Source organism: Xyrauchen texanus, chromosome 5 (genome assembly GCF_025860055.1).
Source record: "Xyrauchen texanus isolate HMW12.3.18 chromosome 5, RBS_HiC_50CHRs, whole genome shotgun sequence".
NCBI classification, from domain to species: domain Eukaryota; kingdom Metazoa; phylum Chordata; class Actinopteri; order Cypriniformes; family Catostomidae; genus Xyrauchen; species Xyrauchen texanus.
The window spans coordinates 24,702,256-24,724,080 of record NC_068280.1 but is presented as its reverse complement, the minus strand read 5'-3'; the positions used below and the strand labels follow the sequence as shown (position 1 = coordinate 24,724,080).

Sequence of the window (21,825 nt, the reverse complement as noted above, 5' to 3'; positions counted from 1 at the left end):
GCTGTGGTGCCAGAGTTAGCACATGTGTTTTTGACAAATGCTCATGCAGGTGTCAGGGTTCGGTTCTGGCATGCATCGTCTTGATCCCATTCCTTTTCTCTCCCCAACATGTCCTGTCCCTCTCCACTGTTTCTGTCTAATAAATTAAAAAGCACCAAAATAACAATAATAAGTCCCAAAAATTCAAGCCTTTGACTTTTATAGAACAATAATTGTCATTAATAAAGACCACTTGAAAATGTTTGACGAATGTGATTTTCTTTCCTGTGTTTATGTAATTCCTGTTGAAACAGGAAGTTTGGTCAGAGACATGTTCTAATCTCTCTCTTTTTTTTTCTTGTAGCCAATAGTGTGCAACAGTCTGGTCCTGCAAGTAAAAATCCCATAATTTTTTTCCGTAGGCAGATTGATTTTCAATGATAACTTATAAAACTTTAAATACAGACCTACCTTGAGCCCCAAGGTTGTACATCGATGCTTCCGTTGAAGACATCCATCTGTGTTATGTCAACTTCATTATTTAAAAATCATGTTTGATAGCGGAATTCATGGTAAAGAACTACATTACCCATGTACAGCAGAGAAAGTTTCAACAATCGAAGAACCGCAACCCAAGCAAGCCCGTGAAACATGCCTCAGAGTGACCGCCCTCTCCCATGACGCTCTGTGAAATGTGTAATCGAGTCTGTGTCTCTTCACTCTTAACCTACTTATCTATTTATATATATTGGAATATTTTGCAATTAACAAACTATATTGTTTCTATACTTATCAACAACCTAAAATCAATAGTTTTATATATTCCCATAGTTTTTTTTTATTCAATGAAAGACATTAAGTACACAGTCTTGTACATTTGTCTGTTTGTCTGGTTTTCAAATATTTTTTTCCTTAAAACAAAGTTTGTGATGTGACTTTACCTCTGAGCTCGTTGGCTGGTACGAACCAATCAGGCTTAATACTTTTTTATGATGGATTTTATGAAAAGTCTATGGGAAAAATACTTGCTAAACCCAGATGGGCAGGCACTGATGTGCTCTATGGCATTTACAGTAGTTTATGTCACCGTCGTAAACCATGATTTTCTATTTACTATTGATTGTCAATAGGAGGGACATTCTCATGCTAAAGAGCATTTGATTAACTTTGTCAACTTTTTGGAATTCACTAATATATAGATGGCCTCAAAGCTAATAGACATAAGCCCCTTTAACACATGCGACCAGGTAAATTACAGGAAAATCATTGGGTTTCCTTTACTGGAAAATGTACCACATGTGCTGTTCAGACATAACATCAAAATGGACATTTATAAGTACTAATGATACAATTTTGGAAATGGAAGAGAAATTGACAGCAAAATGTACCAATAATTTCAAAAGGGTCACGTTCACACATGACCTCTAACCTGAAAATTGCAGTAAATTTTCTGGAAAAAAGCTGTGTGTGAGAAAGGGGCTATAGTCTAACGACCACAAGTTTTAATTTGTCATAACTTAGCCTCTCTATCCAGTTGACTTCTGTGAGAAGGTCTGCTCTCTGCTTTTGTTCCAGTGAGCGATGCTTCCACGTTCTCTCTGTTTGTAATTGTATTTGTGTTGAAATCAATCCCTCCGCTCTGAGTCTAAATCACTTTACATTCTTTGTGTGTCTTCCTCTTCTGTTACTGAAAGGCCCTCACAGAGCAGCAGCTCTCCAGCTCTCACACTTTCTCTGAGACGTCACTCACAAACTGTGTGTTTATACACCTGTGGTCCTTGAGTTAGGGATAAAAGAAGCCTCCAGGGATCAGGGGCCTAACCTGATTTCAGTAGACTCTCTCTCTTTCTTGAAGCTGAGGGGTGGATATCTGGTCCTCTCCCAAAACTGCACATCAAACCGGACCCCCTGCTCTAGAGAGGGTCCTGGAGGTTCCAGTGTCCCAGCATGCTTTGGGAATGTAACTGATGATTCAGAACTGTTGTTTAGACAAGTGTTTGAGGGCTGAGGGTGATCAGCTTGACCAGAGACATTGCTTTAAAAACAAGACTAACATGAAACACCCCCACCTCCCCTTTCAGGCATCAGGTGGATTTGGGAGCAGAATTTACTGACTGACCTTAGAGGGTTTCTGAAACATACATTTGTTTCGCTGTTACTCTTATATGTGTGTCCGCACACCCACACACAATACAGTATGTTTATAAAGCAATCCAAATGTGGACATACCATAGTCCTGTATTGTTACTACATAAGCTATTAAAATTTATATGAAATTACCTCTAACTCATTTTAGAGGCTTATTTAAAAACAGCAATTGCTGTATTTATGAATTGATTTTCCAATTGAGGAAAATTGACATCCCTGAATGATCCCATTGGATTGGTTGGATATTTTTCTCACTATTTCCCCCAAAACCGTATCTAAAAACATCTGTGTGTTTGTTGGTGTAGGTGGAGATAGATGGAGAGAAGGTTGAAGTGTCTGGAGAATGGAACCTGGCCTCAGCACTGCTGCCCATCAGCATCAACGGCAAACACAGGACTCTCCAGGTTCACACATGCACACGCAAATGTATATAGGAAATTAATCTAGCCCATTGAATTATTGAAAAGTTGTACACCTGAGTTGTAACCATTACCACCTTGGGTGTACAGTTGAAGTCAGAGGTTTACATAGATTTAGGTTGAAATCATTAAAACTCATATTTTAACCACTCCACAGATTAAAATTAGCAAACTACATGTCATTTAGGACATCTACTTTGTGCATTACACAAGCAATTTGTCCAACAATTGTTTACAGACAGATTGTTTCACTTTTAATTGACTGTATCACAATTCCAGTGGGTCGGAAGTTTACATACACTAAGTTAACTGTGCCTTAAAGCAGCTTGGAAAATTCCAGATAATAATGTCAAGCCTTTAGCCAATTAGCTTCTGATAGAAGGTGTACTGAATTTTATGTGTACCTGTGGATGTATTTTAAGGCCTACCTTCAAACTCAGTGCCTCTTTGCTTGTCATCGTGGGAAAATCAGAAGAAATCAGCCAAGACCTAAGAAAAAACATTGTGGACCTCCGTAAGACTGGTTCATCTTTGGGAGCAAATTCTAAATGCCTGAAGGTACCACATTCATCTGTACAAATAATAGTATGCAAGTATAAACACCATGGGACCATGCAGCCATCATACCGCTAAGGCAGGAGACGCATTCTGTCTCCTAGAGATGAAAAGTGCAAATCAATCCCAGAACAACATCAAAGGACCGTGTAAAGATGCTGAAGGAAAAGGGTAGACAAGTATTTATACCCACAGTAAAACGAGTCCTGCAAGTGCACATTTTGACAAATATCTTACTTTATGTAAAAATGTCCTCTGGTCTAATGAACCAAATTATTAACTGTTTGGCCATAATGACCATCGTTATGTTTGGAGGAAAAAGGGTGAGGCTTGCAAGCCGAAGAACATCATCCCAACTATGAAACATGGCAGTTCATGTTGTGGGGGTGCTTTTGCTGTAGGAGGGGCCGGTGCACTTCACAATATAGATGGCACCATGAGGAAGGAAAATTGTGTGGATATATTGAAGCGACATCTCAAGACATCAGCCAGGAAGTTAAAGCTCAGTCACAATTGGGTGTTCCAAATGGAAAATGTCCCCAAGCATACCTCCAAAGTTGTGGCAAAATTGCTTAAGGACAACAAACTCAAGGTATTGGAGTGGCCATTACAAAGCCCTGACTTCAATCCAATAGAAAATGTGTGGGCAGAACTGCAAAAGCACGTGTGAGCAAGTAGGCCTACTAACCAGTTCCAGTTCTGTCTAGTGGAATGGGCCACAATTCCTGCAACTTAATTGTGAAAAGCTTGTGGAAGGCCACCCAATGTTTGACCCAAGTTAAACTATTTAAAGGCAATGCTACCAAATACTAAGAAAGTGTATGCAAACTTCTGACCCACAGGGAATGTGATGATATAAATAAAAGCTAAAATCATTCTCTCTAATAGTATGCTGACATTTCACATTCTTAAAATAGTGATCCTAACTGACCTAAGACAAGGAATGTTTTCCTACTATTAAATGTCATTGAGTTTAAATGTATTTGGCTAAGGTGTATGTAAACTTCTGACTTCTTCAACTGTACATATTTTTAATAATTCAACACCCCACTGAATAATTTTCAGTAATACAATAATCAAAAGTAAATTAAGTGTAAATAAGTGTAAACTTATTACACGGCTCTCTGGAATACTTGTTTCTGATTGTTTAATTGTGCATTCCAATGATTTTGTATAATGACCAAAATATGATTGACCATTGTTTCAAATACAAATGATCATGCAGTGTCCATTCATTTATTTTATCTGATCATTATCTCAAAGTAAAGTTTTTATAAACGTCTCAACAATATGAAAAAACACCAGTATTAATATTAATATTTCTTCTGCCAAGTAATATAGTTTATTAGCCTAACTGATGGCTTTTTACAGTTCCCAATTAATGTTAATTAACATAGAATGTGCAATGACAGATGTGTATTTATTAGCATTTTACAACATGGCTCATCCGATCAGTCAGAACTCTCCGTTATATTTATTTTAAGCCATTTATTGATTAATCTTTTAACACTTTACAATAAGTTTCCATTTAACATTAGTTAACATGAACTAACAATGAACAATACTTTTACAGCATGTATTAATCTTAATGTTAATTTCAACATATAGTAATAGATTTAAAGTTTTTAAAGTGTTTGTTAACCTACACTAGGAGGCATATTCAGAAAGCTGTTTAAAAACAATGTTAGTTATGCAATTCTGTTTGGTGGTGCTAGTGGCTCAGAAATTACATTCTTCAGCTTGTAAAAAGAATGGCGAAGTGATATTCTACTGGAATATGGTCAACGAACTACAAAAACAAGCTACTTCATAGCCATGCATTTCTGTAAAATTCAAAACCCTTAGAATGTGTATCAGTCAATCCAAATGAAGAATTCAACAGTACTGTTGAATAAGCGCACAACATTATACATGTACTGACACTGTATCACACATCATGTCTTACTCTTTGTATTCCCTCTGAATGCAGTGCCTCTTGCGGACAGCGGCTGGAGAAATCACCCTGCAGTATCTGGGCACTTCAGTAAGTCTCTAAACAAGCACCTTAGAGTTAAATGACAATAGACTCAGTTTCTTCTTTACAGAGCTTTTCCTTTATCTCACTCCGTATTAATTTTAAAGCCAGAGGCATGAAGAAATTAACTGAATGCCGGGGGCCTGGGCAGCTCAGCGGGTATTGACGATAACTACCACACCTGGAGTCACGAGTTCGAATCCAGGGTGTGCTGAGTGACTCCAGCCAGGTCTCCTAAGCAACCAAATTGGCCCAGTTGCTAAGGAGGGTACGGTCACATGGGGTAACCTCCGCGTGGTCATGATTAGTGGCTCTCAATCTCAATGGGGCATGTGGTAAGTTGTGCGTGGATCACAGAGAAAAGCTTGAGCCTCCACATGCTGAGTATCCGCTGTGACATGCACAGCAAGCCACGTGATAAGATGCGCAGATTACCTGTTTCAGAAGTAGAGGCAATTGAGACTTGTCCTCTGCCACCCGGATTAAGGTGAGTTTATGGCGTTATTTCCCTGTCAAATGTCGAGAGCGCATTATTGTAGCGCGAAAGTACATTAATGTTATGCGCGAGCGCGAATCCCTCTGCTCGCGCGCGGAATATAATGCGCCGAGCGCGAATCCCTCTGCTGCGCTGGAACTGGCGCAGCTCTCAGATACACGCTGCTCTTGAAAGAATTTTCTCTGCGCTCGCTCAGAGAATATGCCTGCACTTAAAGCGTGTTCATTGCAATCGCGAATCTCTCCTCTTCGCTTAAAGTAAGCGTGTTTGTGCTTAAACTGTGTCCCGTGCGTTCACGCATGCCCAAGTACTCTTCTCTTCGATTTCTTTCTCTTTGCTCTTGGCATAAACGCTGTCAAAACGGCAACAACCAATCAGAAAAGGCTTCAACGACTGACCAATGAAAACGCGACATCGTACATGGAATCTTATTGGTTGATATTGAACCGCACATGTTCATGTGTTCAATCAAGACGATTCAATTCAATCAAGACGAGCCGAGATGGATCCGCAGAATCGACGATCTCAGGTAAACAGTTTTATTTGTTTTGATGTTAAATATGTCAAATGTATCTTAGAAATGTCTGGGAAGAGGACGATTGGATTATTTTACATATAAATGACCTAGACTGTCAACCACATTCATACTACAGGCGCTATGCCCATTGTAGTGAGATTTTTGAGCCAAATAGATTTGAAAGCCGATTCCAAAAGGCAAAAATAATATTTTACGTCTGATAATTAACACATTGTCTCGTGCAATCACACCAGTGATTAAACATTAAGTACGTAGCGAGATCAACTGCTAAATTAAAATCTGAAAAAAGACTTGGTGGGGAGATAAGGTGGCAACATGCCCCGTAAAATTATGCTAGTCCTATATCTATTATGGCTGTCACGAATGAAGTGATGTGAAATGAAAAGTGTCATCTGCAATAGATTTTCTTTATCGCTGATTGCAGCGTTGAGTGTTATAACGTTAATCAATCACCCACTTTCTGTTGAGCTTAATTAATGCAGTTTGGCCAATCAGAGGCATTTTGATTAAAGGACAAGTTCGGTATTTTACACTTAAAGCCCTGTTTTAAGATCGTTTCTGATGAAATAGAACGGTTAAGATTAAAATTTGGACCAAGGCGTCATAAAACCAACGCGTCAATATGAGACGCAGATATATATGGGCCAGAAGAGCCTCCTAGTGGTCTAACCCTAACCAATCTTTCAATCTTAACCGTTCTATTTCATCAGAAACGATCTTAAAACAGGGCTTTAAATGTTAATTATCAGACGTAAAATATTATTTTTGCCTTTTGGAATCGGCTTTCAAATCTATTTGGCTCAAAAATCTCACTACAATGGGCATAGCGCCTGCAGTATGAATGTGGTTGACAGTCTAGGTCATTTATATGTAAAATAATCCAATCGCCCTCTTCCCAGACATTTCTAAGATACATTTGACAAATTTAACATCAAAACAAATAAAACTGTTTACCTGAGATCGTCGATTCTGCGGATCCATCTCGGCTCGTCTTGATTGAATTGAATCGTCTTGATTGAACACATGAACATGTGCGGTTCAATATCAACCAATAAGATTCCATGTACGATGTCGCGTTTTCATTGGTCAGTCGTTGAAGCCTTTTCTGATTGGTTGTTGCCGTTTTGACAGCGTTTATGCCAAGAGCAAAGAGAAAGAAATCGAAGAGAAGAGTACTTGGGCATGCGCGAACGCACGGGACACAGTCTAAGCACAAACACGCTTACTTTAAGCGAAGAGGAGAGATTAGCGATTGCAATGAACACGTTTTAAGTGCAGGCATATTCTCTGAGCGAGCGCAGAGAAAATTCTTTCAAGAGCAGCGTGTATCTGAGAGCGCGCGCCCAGTTCCCGCGCGCGAGCAGAGGGATTCGCGCTCGGCGCATTATATTCCGCGCGCGAGCAGAGGGATTCGCGCTCGCGCATAACATTAATGTACTTTCGCGCTACAATAATGCGCTCTCGACATTTGACAGGGAAATAACGCCATATGAGTTACTGCGCCACCACGAGGACCTACGAAGTAGTGGAAATTGGGCATTCCAAATTGGGAGAAAAAAAGAAACTGAATGCTATATTCTTTAAATTCTGATTCAGAATAAAGAGAGTTGGGAGACTTAACATCATTTTATTATAGTAGAAAGTTCTCTAGTTACTCTTAGGGGCCATTAACAAAAAGTGTTCTTGCATCTGAAAACAATGTGAATACACATTTTTAAAAGTTAAGAACTTTTAATTTGTCACAGTGTTTCAAAAATATTCCAATCATGGTGTGAGATGTGGTGGATACAGCTTTGGCTGTTGCAATGGATGTTTACAAAAAAACGACTAAAAACACTTCTGACAGATTCAAAAACATGTCCTGTATAAACTCCCTCTTAGATATTTCTGTGTTATATAGTCTGTATTCTTTGATACAATGATGTCTAATGTGTTTATGTCAGTGACCTAGACTATGTATGTGTGTATTCTTGTTTACACTATGGTGATTTTCTGTGTGTCTTATGCTGGGTGATATATGCTATATTGTGTCACTCACTGGGGCGTTTATCCTGTCTTTACACTCCAGTCGATCCACCAATCACACGCAAACACACATAGGCTTGCACCCCTTGGCGCAGTCAGAGTTAAATCAATGCACAGGTGTAACTACAAATCAAATCAAGCTGTCCCGTCTTTGTTGACCCAAAGGCACCTAAACAATCAGCATCAACGTTTTGCCAGCTTAAACAAATAAACAAGGTTAAAAACACAGTAACTCTTTAAAAGAAGAGGAAATGCTGGCTTCCACAATGCACACGCGTGTGCTACGTGGGGGGTCTCTGCTTCAAAGACCTGGGGCTGGGAGGCGATTTGTTTAAAAGTTTCCCTGGTGTCACAGCTATTATGGGATGCCTTCCGTTCATTCTATGTTAACAGGTCAGTGGGGCTGTGATTTTCAGTGCCTGACCGTTTCCCTGTCAGGCCCAGCAGAAAACAAGGTTTGACAGTTTCCTCCTGTCACAGGAGTATTATGGATGTTTTCAGAATTTTTGGATACAGCATGAAAAATTCTGGAAGAAAAGATGCAGGGGGAAAAAAAATCCAAAATCCACGTTATTTTTTTTTAGTCTGTAAGAAGATATGTGCATAAACTACGATAAAAACATTTTCCAAATATATTCTTATAGAATTTATATAAGAATATAGTCACCAACCAGTTTCTAGGTACACCTATTATTCATGAGATTATCTAATCAGCCAATCATGTGGCATTAGTGAAATGCATAAAATCATGTAGATACGGTTCAGGAGCTTCTGTTAAGGTTCACATCAACCATCAGAATGGATTTAGTTTTTTGAGGATTTCTGTAACTGCTGATCTCCTGGGATTTTCACTTGCAAAATTCTCTAGAGTGAATGGTGCCAAAAACAAAACGTATCCAGTGAGCATCAGTTCTGTGGATGGAGAATGGCCAAACTGGTTCGAGCTGACAGAATGTAACTATGGTTACTTTGATAATGGCTCTGCAATTAAACCCATTTCTCTTTCCAAATCCCACATGAGGTAAGCTACATTTTAAAATAAAGGCCATGTGTGGCATGGTTGGATATTAGCATGAAATATTTTTATTAGCTTATTTAACACACATGTTGATTACATTCACATAATGTCAAATCGGATACAGTTGAAGTCAGAAGTTTACATACACCTTAGTCAAAAACATTTAAACTTAGCTTTTCACAATTCCTGACATTTAATCGTAGAAAACATTCCCTGTCTTAGGTCAGTTAGGATCACTACTTTATTTTAAGAATGTGAAATGTCAGAATATTAGAGAGAATTATTTCTTTCAGCTTTTATTTCTTTCATCACATTCCCTGTGGGTCAGAAGATACATACACTTTATTAGTAGTTGGTAGCATTACCTTTAAATTGTTTAACTGGGGTCAAACATTTTGGGTAATCTTCCACAAGCTTCTCACAATAAGTTACTGGAATTCCGGCCTATTCCTCTAGACAGAACGGGTATAACTGAGTCAGGTTAGTAGGCTTCCTTGCTCGCACACGCTTTCTCAGTTCTGCCCACAAATGTTCTATTGGATTGAGATCAGGGCTTTGTGATGGCCACTCCCATACCTTGTATTTGTTGTCCTTAAGCCATTTTGTCACAACTTTGGAGATATGCTTGGGGTCATTGTCCCCATTTGCAACAGAGCTTTAGCTTCCTTGCTGATGTCTTAAGATGTCGCTTCAATATATCCACACAATTTTCCTTCCTCATGGTGCCATCTATTTAGTGAAGTGCATCAGTACCTCCTGCAGCAAAGCACCCCCACAACATTTCACAGTTGGGATGGTGTACTTGGGCTTGCAAGCCTCACCCTTTTTCCTCCAAACATAACGATGGTCATTATGGCCAAACAGTTAATAATTTGGTTCATTAGACCAGGGGACATTTAAAGATGTGTCCCCATGTGCACTTGCAAACTGTATTCTGGCTTTTTTCATGGCTGTTTTGGAATAATGACTTTTTTCTTGCTTAGCAGCCTTTCAGGTTATGTCTTATCTATTGTATAGTTGTCTAGCTGTTTCCTTCAGCATCTTCACAAGGTCATTTTGATGTTGTTCTGGGATTGATTTGCACTCTTCGCACCAAACTACGTTCATCTCCAGGAGACATAATGCGTCGTCTTCCTGATAGGAATGATGGCTGCATGGTCCCATGGTGTTTATATGTGTAGTATTGTTTGTACAGATGAATGTGGTACTTTCTGGCATTTGGAAATTACTCCCAAGCCTTAAAATACATCCATATTTACACCTTCAATTCAGTACACCTCCTATCAGAAGCTAATTTGTTAATTGGCTAAAGGCTTGACATAATTTTCTGGAATTTTCCAAGCTGCTTAAAGGCACAGTTAAGTTAGTGTATGTAAACTTCTGACCCACTGGAATTGTGATTTATAGTCAATTAAAAGTGAAATAAAAGTAAACATTTGTTGGAAAAATTACTTGTATCATGCACAAAGTAGTTTTTCTAAATGACATGCCAAAACTATAGTTTGCTAATATTAAATCTGTGGAGTGATTAAAAAAAATTTGTTTTAATGACTTCTGACTTCAACTGTATACTATTTTTAAGGATATATTAATATTATATGTAATCATTATATTAATACACCTCTTTAAACTCTTGAAATATATTTAAGAGAAATAAACCAAGTACACACCTAGTAACACTGGGTATAATAAAATTTATAAAATATATTAATGTATAATAATATGCTATAATAAATGTCATTTTTAAATAATACTGAAATACTTAAATACTGTAACTACGAGTTTGAAGATGTTTATTTCACATTTGAAAGAAACTTATACGTATGGTTAATAATAGCTTTGGTTGAACTGCAATGAAAAAAGAAGCTGAGTTTATGGGACTGGCAAGGATTGATATCAGCCCTACAGTGGCAGTCTCAATCACACCAACAGTTATTTATAATGCCAAAGTTGCCCTCTAGTTGTTAGACAAGATTAATGATAGAGAGAAATATGTTTCTAATATGTAGTCTTGTAGTGATGCAACATTATCTGAGCTAACCATAGGCTAATTATCCATGATTCAGATATTTAAAGATGATTTGAAGGACACTGATTTTGGTCAAACTGTTGCAGCAATATTCTTTCCTAATTTTAAGATCAGGATTGCTAAAAGGACATCAGATCATTACAGAGCTCTGCAATTGTATTCTTACAATATTTACTTAAGTGCAAATTTAATTGTGTAGCTCTATAATTGGAACTCTTACTAGTAAATATTAAATTTTAGATCTCTTTAATTGGAATTCTTACTAGTAAAATTTTAATTTAAGAGCTCTGCAATTAAAAAATGTATAGCAGAAAAAGGAAACATGACAATGAAATATTCAACTACAGCTCTCTATTTGGAATTATTACTACTTAAAATTCAGTTAGAAAGTTTATATTCAAAATTCTTTTAAAAATTCAAGTATAGAGCTCTGTAATTGGAGTTCTTACTAGTAAAAATGTAATTATGATGAGTAACGCATGGAATATTAAAATATAATTTGGCCTTTCATAGGACCAAAGCCTGTCATTACAATGATTGGCTACTATTACCACCCAGAACTCTCTGACATGCATTTACTCCCACACAGAAGGCACCTGCAGTTGAACGCTAGCACACAAAGTTTGTCAAAGTTTCTGTGAGCTCTAAACTGTAAATAATTTATTACATTTATTAGAAGAATAGTGGCTTCAACTTCCATGGACCCTTTTTCACCCTTTCGCAATTAGAAGTCGTCATAGCTGGTTAAACTAGAATGGCAGTTTATGGGAGACCACAGCAAATAACATTTGCTACAGAACAAAATCTATGATTACTCATCCACAGCTTTGCAAAAGAAGAAAAAAAATATACAGCAGTAAGAAGAACTGGCCAAAATTTCTGTCACTCCCTCAGCAGATGTTAGAAGCCTCATTACAGCTGTGGTAACTGATTTTTTTAAAAACTTATAATATAAGAGTAATATAATACAAAGTACAATGTTATTAATTTACAATAAATATTTTTAAAATTGGAAATATAACAAAGTTTGCTACATTTACATTGTTAAAGAAGGTGGAAACGCATCATATCAGGTCTGTGAAAAGGGTCCATTTTAGTTTCTATCACACGCATTTTCCCCAGAAGTGACAGATGGAAATGCTTCTTTATTTGCATGTTTTCTTTTTTTACGATATTTAGATTGTTCAATATCGAATCGATAAAAACATTTAAAACAAGAAAATGTTATGTTGCAAAAAAGAGCAAATTTGAAAATCAAGATTTTCTTGCTTCCTTTTGAAACCCTCTCAAACTGTGCTGGAATAACATGGATTCAATGTTGAAATTGAATTATTCAATTGTTGCAAGGTTTTGCAACTTGTGGAGTCCATGCAAACTCTACTTGGTGACCTCAAAATTTCTCTAGTCGTGTCTTTAGCTTGTATCTCAGATATGAGTTGACCATGCTAACAGAATCATCACCATGTGACCTCAGTTTACCACAGTAATGTAAGGCTTCTTTTGTTGAATTCCTGGAAAGCAGATATATTCCCTTCAGAGAGCTTTCCAATGATTAACGAGTCACCTTTTCCTTTTTGCTAAAGATAGCACAGAAATGACATCAACACTAATAAGCAGGGCCTTTACAAGGACACAATTGACAGGAAGTGGCACTGGGGGTAAGAAAATCTAAGAAAATAGTAAACTAAAGTATCTGGCTCTTTTTTTTTGTTGTTTTTTTTTTAATGAAAAGACTGTCGTCAAAGCATTAATAGGTTTTTAGAAACTTTACATAGGGCATAGTACGTTAAGCAGTACCACTTTAAACTTGAGTTGTCTTCTATTAAAAATTAGATGAGAGGTAAAAAAAAATGAATTTTTCATTTTATTTCAGAATATCTATTGTCAACTAAAATTAGAAGAAAGCATCTGTAAGATAGCACCATAGAAATTTGACTCTTCAAAAATGCAAGTTGACCTGTGACACAACTTTAGGGGTAGGTTGTGTCATGTCAAGGGTATGCTATAATCATACAAGTGAACAATTTACATTTCAAATAAAATTATTAAGACTTTCGTTGTTGTGATGCTCTTAAAATGGCCCTGGACAAATGACCCTCTTTGCACCCAAATATCCATCTTCACCTCTCTTGCTTTCTCACTATCTCATCCCTACATAATCATGTAGTGCCAGTCTCCTGCTCTGTATGTGACTATTAATTAGCTTGTCATTTTCTCTACTAACTGTTATGAGCCAATGGCTCTCCATTAGTGTCTGTACAGAGAGTAGGGTGCTAATGCATTTGCATGGGGCTGCAACTGTGTGTATGAAAGAGTTTGTGAGTTTGTAATCGTCAAATTGACGAAAGTTATTTTCATTCATTGAGCTGTGCATTGTGTGGAGGGCCAGACTTTATCATCTGGTTATTGAATTAAGTCACAGTTACAGAGCCTTTCATCTCTCTGATATACATGAAGAAAATAAATGGTGTATTTGAGTGGGTGCAGAACTGTGCTGCCATCTAAAGGTGTAGATGTGTAGCTCAGGAAAGTAAAGGAGTTGAGACTTCTGAAAAAAGAGTCTCAGTCACAGAATGATGGAAAATGGGGTAATGATGGGGGAAAAAACATTCTAACACTAATCTGGATAGTTTTTTTGTGTGTTAATTCCCATCTGAATGACTGATTGCTTAACAGCTTCACAGATTTGAGATACATAAGTTTTAAGATTCTGCCAGGCAGGAAACATTTTTTTATATCAGTAGCAAATACATGAATTATCCATCAACTGTATGTTCTGCTTTGTTTGCGGTGTTATCGAAGTAATTGTTACTTATTACTTTTGGATGGCTGGAATACTGGCCACAAATGTACTTGTCTTAACAATCTTGCTAGTCTTTGAGCATCATTTATCAACTGCGTGAAATTAGTTTTTTTTACAAGAGGGTCTCTGTTATTGGTGTTTCTATGTGTGTGGGTCTGTTAGTCGTTATCATATCAGGTTTGTTCCTTTTTATTTGTATCATCAGAGTGTGCTGTATTTAGTTTATTGTGGTGTCTGTACTCGTGCCTGATTTATTTATTTTTTTCTGTTTGTATTTTTTTTCTGTACTCAGTTTAAGTTGCGTGTGTTGAGTAAACTAGCTGCATCTCTCAGTAAGCACATGCCAGAGAAGGTTCCGGAAGACACCAGCAGTCTCCTCCGCTCTCCCATGCCAGGATCTGTGGTAGCTGTGTCCGTTAAACCTGGAGATACGGTAAGTGACTAAAATACATTAATACACTACTTAATTAGTATAACTGTTTACTTATTCTCTATTTCCCTATTCAGCATATGGATTAAAATTCAGTCTAAATTGTTTAAAGGTCTCTGGTTGAAATGTTGCAAGTGATAAAATTAAGCTTAAATAAATTTGAATTAACTTTTAAATATAAAGACACGGACACATCTACCTTTTACATTGCGAAGTTTCGCAGGTATATGTGTGGGCAGATGTTAAATGGAAAGTCACCCAAAAATCTAAATTCTCATAATTTACTCGCCCTCAAGCCATTTCAGATGTGTATGACTTTCTTCTGCTGAACACACACAAAGATTTTTTGAAGAGTATTTAAGCTCTGTAGGGCCATACAATGCAAGTGAATGGTGACCAAAATTTTGAAGCTCCTAAAGGACATTTAAACATTAAAAAAGTAATCCATACGACTCCAATGGTTTTTCTATTACTTTAGAAGTGCTATGATGGGTAAGAAACAGATCAATTATTAAGTCCATTTTACTTTAAATTCTCCTCCCTGCCTAGTAGGTGGATATGCACGAAGAATGCAAATCCCCCAAAACAAATGAAGAATGAGAAAGTGGAGATTATTACAAAAGGACTTAATATTGATCTGTTTCTCACCCACACTTGTATCGCTTCAGAAGACATGGATTTAATCACCGAGTCATATGGATTACTTTTATGTTGCCTTTATGTCCTTTAAAGATGAACATTTTTGTCACCATTCACTTGCATTGTATGGACCTACAGAGCTGAAATATTCCTCTAAAAATCTGATATGGCATGAAGGTGAGTAAATGATGAGATAATGTTAATTTTTGAGTGAACTATCACTTTGAGAGAGTGTGAAACTAGCAAAAACTACTCGACAAGCAGCATCTTTTTTTATGCTGCATTTATTCTCTGCGAAAGTTAGGTTATAAAGAAACTTACTGCTAAAATTATTTGCTCGTCCATTTTGAATATTCAGTAGTTACTGTACATGGAAGCACTGTTCAAACAGAGGTCACTGCCAAACCAAGAAACTTCCTATTGGTCAAAGCTGAAAATTCGCATTTGAAGTTCAACAAACTTAAGTACCACACAAAATTTGCATAGGGAAATTCTATAAGTCCATACGGCACAATTCCTGATTACAGTTATACCCATTGACATGACTGTATTTCACCCATAAAATTTTGCAGTGCAAAGGAAAATGTGACTGAGCATATAGAATATTAAAGGCAGATAGTAGCCAAATGCCCATTATTCTCCAAAACATGTTGACCTGGAGTAGACTGATTGTAGCAACAGATAAAATGTTGCTAGAGTCGCAGTTTCTTTTTATTTTTTTTAATTTTTTTATTATTATTATTTGGGCTTTTGCCCATTTTATTGGACAGATATATAGTAGATACAGAGTGTTAGAAATTTATTAGAGATAGAGGAATTTGGATTAGGACTTGTCACCACAGCTCAACATGTCAACAAGTTATTACTTCTAACTTCTTAATAAAGAGGGTTCCCCTGTCATGTAAATCCTGGAAATATCTGGGAATTGTAAAAATTTGCCTGAAAAAGTCATGGATGTTAATACAATCTAAAAGGCTCTATGATGGAAATCATAGAGAATTTACAGTACTGTGCAAAAGTCTTAGGATGGTTATTTTTATATTCATCTTTAGTGTGTCAATAGGAAATATAATACATTTTAGACTCCCAAACATTCCTTTTGCAAATAGAAAAGGTTCGAATTTAAGAACAGGAAGCTCTGCAACAGATGGCATGGCCCTCACAGAGACCCCCCACTGAACATTGAGTCAGTCTGTGATTACGTTTACTGGACTTTGTATAATTTTAATTGATAAATGAAAACTACTTATGGGATTATTTTTTTATGATATCCTCACTGTGCAACATTTTTCACAAATGCCTAAAACTTTTGCACAGTATATTTTTGTATGATCCACTCTATCATATTATATTTCATCTGCTAAATAATGCTGATGTGTAAAGTAAATATTGAGAGATATACCTCTAAAAGCCTATTGTATCCTATATTTGATACACACATTTCAATGTGATGTTTCGATAATTTTTTTTACAAAATTATAAGCAAGCACAAGTTGCTTTAATTCAGTGAATACTCTTTTTGAAATATCCGTAACAATATAAATGTTATTGTTACTTTTACTTTATCAAAACCAGCAAAGATTTCACAGCAAAAAGATGAGTGCTTTTGGAAATTATATTACAAGATCTTCTACTTCCAAAAGAGCACAGAAACTTTCACTAGGAGGAAGTAGACATCTAGTACATAGTATACAACAAGCAAAGGATCCATCGTGTTGATGTTTAGAGGCTTTAGGAAATAATTTATCAAATGTGACACGCCAGGTTTCATAGGGTTGAATAAACTGCTAAAGTGTTAAACAAAAACACAGAACGCCTCTAGTAAAGTAATGTGGTTTGGATCAGGATGACATCATTTGTAGAGCTGACAGTGCACCTTTAGACAAAATGTCTCTGTGTGCCTGCATGTGTGGCTGTCAAGTTGAATTGAATGAGTCCTCACTCGGTTTGTTAATGACTTGTATATTATGCACAGACCGACTGGCTCCAGCTAATACATATGAGCCCTTCCAGTAAAACATCTAATTTACTCAGCAACACACACACACACACACACACACACACAAAAGAGCACTACAATGAAGAGCTCTCACACTGATTAGTCACAACACGCACACAGTAGTGACAGGCACTCCACCTGATTTCTGCATAAATTAGGCTGAAATTAGTCGTTGTGGATGGGGGGGTCATTTATTGATTTTGAGCATTGTGCGTTTGTTAACCGTTATCACTTTTCTAATGCATGTGCCCTTATGAACTATTACAATATTCTCTGAGATAAAGTGTTTTAATGTACAATACTTACATGAGTCTATGAAGTTAATAAATAGAGTTCCAGGTTTTAGCTAACCTGGAGTCCAATCAATGACCTATGATAATACACTCAAAAAAATTTTTTGGATTGCTATTCACAACAAGCACTGCCTGATGTGAACCAATGTATATCTAAAATGTGTTTAAGCAAAGTGTTTGTATGCTATTTTGTGATACACATTTATGTCGAAATCCATGGTAAAATGGGGGGGGTGCACATATTTTACCCTGTAATGCTATTAAAAAGTTAGTAAAATAAATATAAATACAAATTTTGTTTACAAAACGCTTTCAAATAAGGTGTTATTCGTTAACATTAGTTAACAAACTATCAATGAACAATACTTTTACAGCACTTATTAAAATGAAATATATACATTAAAATGTATGCATTATATTAATGCAAAACACTATGAATAAATGCTGTAATAACATATTGGTCATTGTTAGCTTGACCAATTTACAAATGTTAACACACAGAACCTAATCATTATCAAAATATTTAAATATTCTTAACATTTTATTTATTATTTTTTAAGTAAATTTAGGTTGTTTTAAAAATATTTAGATATTTTTCGATAAAACAAGAGTAAGAAAATAAGTTTTTGCAGTGTGCTGCTGTATCTGAAGTGAATATTTGAAGTAAATATTTTCTGCAAGTCATGCAGTTCAGGGCATTATCAGTAAGTACCTGTTGTGATTTGTATGTGTCTGTGTGTGTATTCTGAAGGTTGCCGAGGGACAGGAGATCTGTGTGATTGAAGCCATGAAGATGCAGAACAGCATGACTGCTGCTAGGACAGCCAAGGTGAGCTCACACATTCGCACACATACATTGATACATAATCCTCCTCACTACCCTGTACATCATAAATCTATGACAAAAAACACACATACCTCAGCGACATTACAGTACCTAACACCAAGAGAGAGAGCGAGCGAGCAAGGAGCCTTGGTCTATTACCCACACTTGTGTTCTGAATAGACCACTTTGCTACTGTGAAGAAGTATCTCCTTTCCCTTGTCAGAAGTCTAAAACCAGATTGTGGTCATATTTATGGATAATTTGGGTATAGTTTTGTACTTAACTCAATGTGAAGTACAAAAATATTATTTTTTATAGGTCAGAGAATAAATATCCTTTGCTATTCTGTGCTCAAATGCTCATTGCAAAGGCTCCTAAATGTTACAAGGCCAGAAATATGTAGGTTTGTCTATAGACCACAACAGTGCCCACCCACTTTTTCAGCCATCTTGGAAGTATATTTCCCATAAATTTTTCCCATAGGGCTATCATAAAATTCTTCATTAGAGTTTTAAACCATGAACCAAATAAACCAGCTCTGAGGTAAATCACAACTTTGATTTGAAGCAAGTAGTTATTTGGAAATCGGACAAAAAGACAGAGATACAAGACTGTGTACTTATATGAGGGCATGAACTACAATCTTATGAAGCATTACGAGTGAAGTAATCCTATTAAAAATGGTCGGAAAATATAATACTAGTGGATTTAAAGTTGTTGATTATAAGGACAGAAGCTATATGTTAACTTTATGGCAAAATATTTGCATATTTACAAATATTTAACTAGTTTGTGAGTGTAGGGATCCTGACTCTATTGCACCATTCATTCACAGTGCATCATGGAATTGGGTGGTTGCTGTCGGGCTCATTTGGCACAGTTTGTTTTTCATGATTTTCTGATTGGTGTATTTTTCTCTTCAGGATCATGGGTACTGTAGTTCTTCACAAGGTCGATTTGATAGCTATTAATATGGGAATAATTCCCTTTTGCTTACACATGAAAGAAATTATCTCCCTGCTAATACTGTTAATTATACAGGGGACCTTCTAACTAGGTAAATTATGAAAATATGTTAATTTGACTAATTATATTTTATTAGTTAATCATTTTGGTCAGATTTTATTTAAAAAAAAAAAATACAAATAAACAAATCCATTTATTCAATTAATAAATTCAATATTATATTGCATATATGTTTTTTTTGTAACATGTTCGTTGTTTAATTTGTTGAAACACGTGCTAAAAACTGGTACTGTCTCTTTAACAAAACCGGCCTTTCTGTAAAGTGCATTTGTAGATGACAGCATGTTAATGAGAGAGTCTCGAACAGCTCAACCTCATCCGTGCTATGCATGATTAGATTTAGTTGTTTCTTTTCTTTAGTTTTTTGTTTGTATTTTATCAACAACTGACCGTAAAAAACAGGAATGTTATTAAGAGATAATATTTAATGACAAATGGGTTGCATTGTATATCTTCTTTGGGCACACATTACACAGAACAATTTTTACTCCCAAAACGCAGGCCAAATTCACACTAATACGTTTGAAAACATATCTTTTTCTCTACGTTTTGGCCTTCTATCCACATTGAGAGGGTGTTTTTGACCGCAAAAACTTTGCTTTTCGAAAACGCTCTCCCCACTCACCTACACAATCACTAGTGAGTGAAATCTATCATTTACCGGCAAGTTGCCAAATACGTAATGCAAATGCGAGCGCTTTCTTTCATTTGTAGTAGAGGGTTGCACATAGAGTAAAAGATCGATATTTGGCATTTAAGTATCAAGATTGTTCAAATGAAGATCGCAGTGCATCGTAAAATCTGTGTTTTTACCTTCCCTAGTATTTTTAATATTCAAAAGGTTTGGAACTGTCTCATGTGATGTGTCTCCTTGTTCAGGTGAAGAGTGTGCACTGTAAAGCTGGAGATACAGTTGGAGAGGGAGATCTACTTGTGGAACTGGAGTAAATAAACATGTCAAAATTTCTCATCTGTGCATTCTGAAGAGAACTTCCATTGCTGTGGATGAGCAAACAAAGACACTTGTAGAGTTAGATGGAACATTCCTCCACTGTTCTTGTTTTTTGGTTTGTTTCATGGTTTCACTCTGATATTTTGGTGGATTCCAATTAAGGTAATGTCAAAACACTCACATTCTCTTGTGCCTTGGTCCTCACTGGAGGCTTTACTGTTTGACATGGAAGTAACCCCCATTTGGCATCAATCAAAGTCACCACAGATTGTCCATTTTATGAATCATCAACAACTAACATGTTTGAAGGCACTGGCCATCTTGAAATGCAGTCAAGGAGAGCTGCTGTCCTCCCTCTCTCTGTGCATTTATCCTTCTTTAAAGGAAGTGCTGTTAATGGTTTTAATATGCTATGATTTTTCCGTTACATCATTTCTCAAGCTAATGTTGGCCTATATACATAGATTTAATCTATACAAATGATCACTCTTCGTTTGATATAAATCAGTATTTCCTTTGATCTGACACAATCCTGTCCTCAAATGCATTAAACTTGTTAAGTAATAATAAACTTAAGGAATATGCATGCTAAATTTCACATGATCACTGAGAGTTTTTGACATTAGTTCTGCCTTGCTTTCTGTACTACAGTTGCTTTGGTTTATTTCCTAAGCTCAACTTGAAAATTGGACAAGTTGTTCTAGTGTAAGAGTTTGTGTTCTTACTGTAGCGATTTAACAACAAAGCTTTTTGTTTTAAAATGATTCAGTATTTTACTCTCTTTGTAAAACCAAGAAAATTAGAGTGGACCATAAGCATTAGAGAGGCAGATGAGATTACTCAAACTAATAGACAGCTGTGGTCAGGAGCCAGAAGACCAATCGGAGGAGGCTCAGATGGTGCCGTTTCCTTTATTTTAGCCACTTGGATCCACTTTCTGTCTGTGTTGTTTTCCAAAAACATTGTTATAATAAAAATGGTATTAATGTAAACCATTTAACCATTTAAGTGGCCCTAGGCTTGGGAAAGAGAAATTAAAAACTTGACTTGCTTCAGACACCTTTGTCCACACATCTTTTTTTATTTTTATTTATATCCCTGTAAGCAAACAGGGACAGATCATATTTTTCAGAAAAACCCACCACAGCAATAATCAGTTTCTCCTCCATTTTGTCTTTGGAACTAATGTTTGGTAGGAACCAAAGTTTACACTGTTGTGTTCTCTAGACTTTGCTAGAGCATTAGCTTAATTTATAACTAGCTGGTGATCCGGTCAGCATGAAACCCATTACTGTCATTAATGATTTGATTTATATATGTTGTTTAGAAGAAATGCATGACATCATCAACATCCAATCACATCCGCTCTATATTTCTGTAAGGAGGTATTTACATTTGGTCACTCAATGTGATTTTACTGATTGTATAGCTATTCAGTCATGAAATGACCAAGTGTAAATGCACTCCTAGATGTTTTATAGACTGATAGTATTTCAAGACATACACTGATGAGCTAAAATATTATGAACACCTGACTAATATGCTGTTGGTCCTCTGCGTGCCACCAAAACCGTGCCGATCTACTGAGGTATGGACCCCTCAAGGTTTCCTGTGGTATCTGGCACAAAGACAACAG

The 21,825-nt window shown here is 36.4% G+C and overlaps 1 protein-coding gene across 1 annotated transcript in view; it reads left to right on the top strand.

The window, feature by feature from the left end:
* Positions 1-21,223, top strand: part of pcca (propionyl-CoA carboxylase subunit alpha) — a 78,069-nt gene extending 56,846 nt beyond the window's left edge. The window contains exons 19-23 of the mRNA XM_052126506.1: positions 2,433-2,531; positions 5,071-5,124; positions 14,317-14,457; positions 18,137-18,214; positions 20,117-21,223. Coding sequence (XP_051982466.1) covers positions 2,433-2,531; positions 5,071-5,124; positions 14,317-14,457; positions 18,137-18,214; positions 20,117-20,185 — 441 coding nt within the window. The 3' untranslated portion in view covers positions 20,186-21,223. The remainder of the gene's footprint in view (positions 1-2,432; positions 2,532-5,070; positions 5,125-14,316; positions 14,458-18,136; positions 18,215-20,116) is intronic.
* The last annotated feature ends 602 nt before the right edge of the window (positions 21,224-21,825 follow it).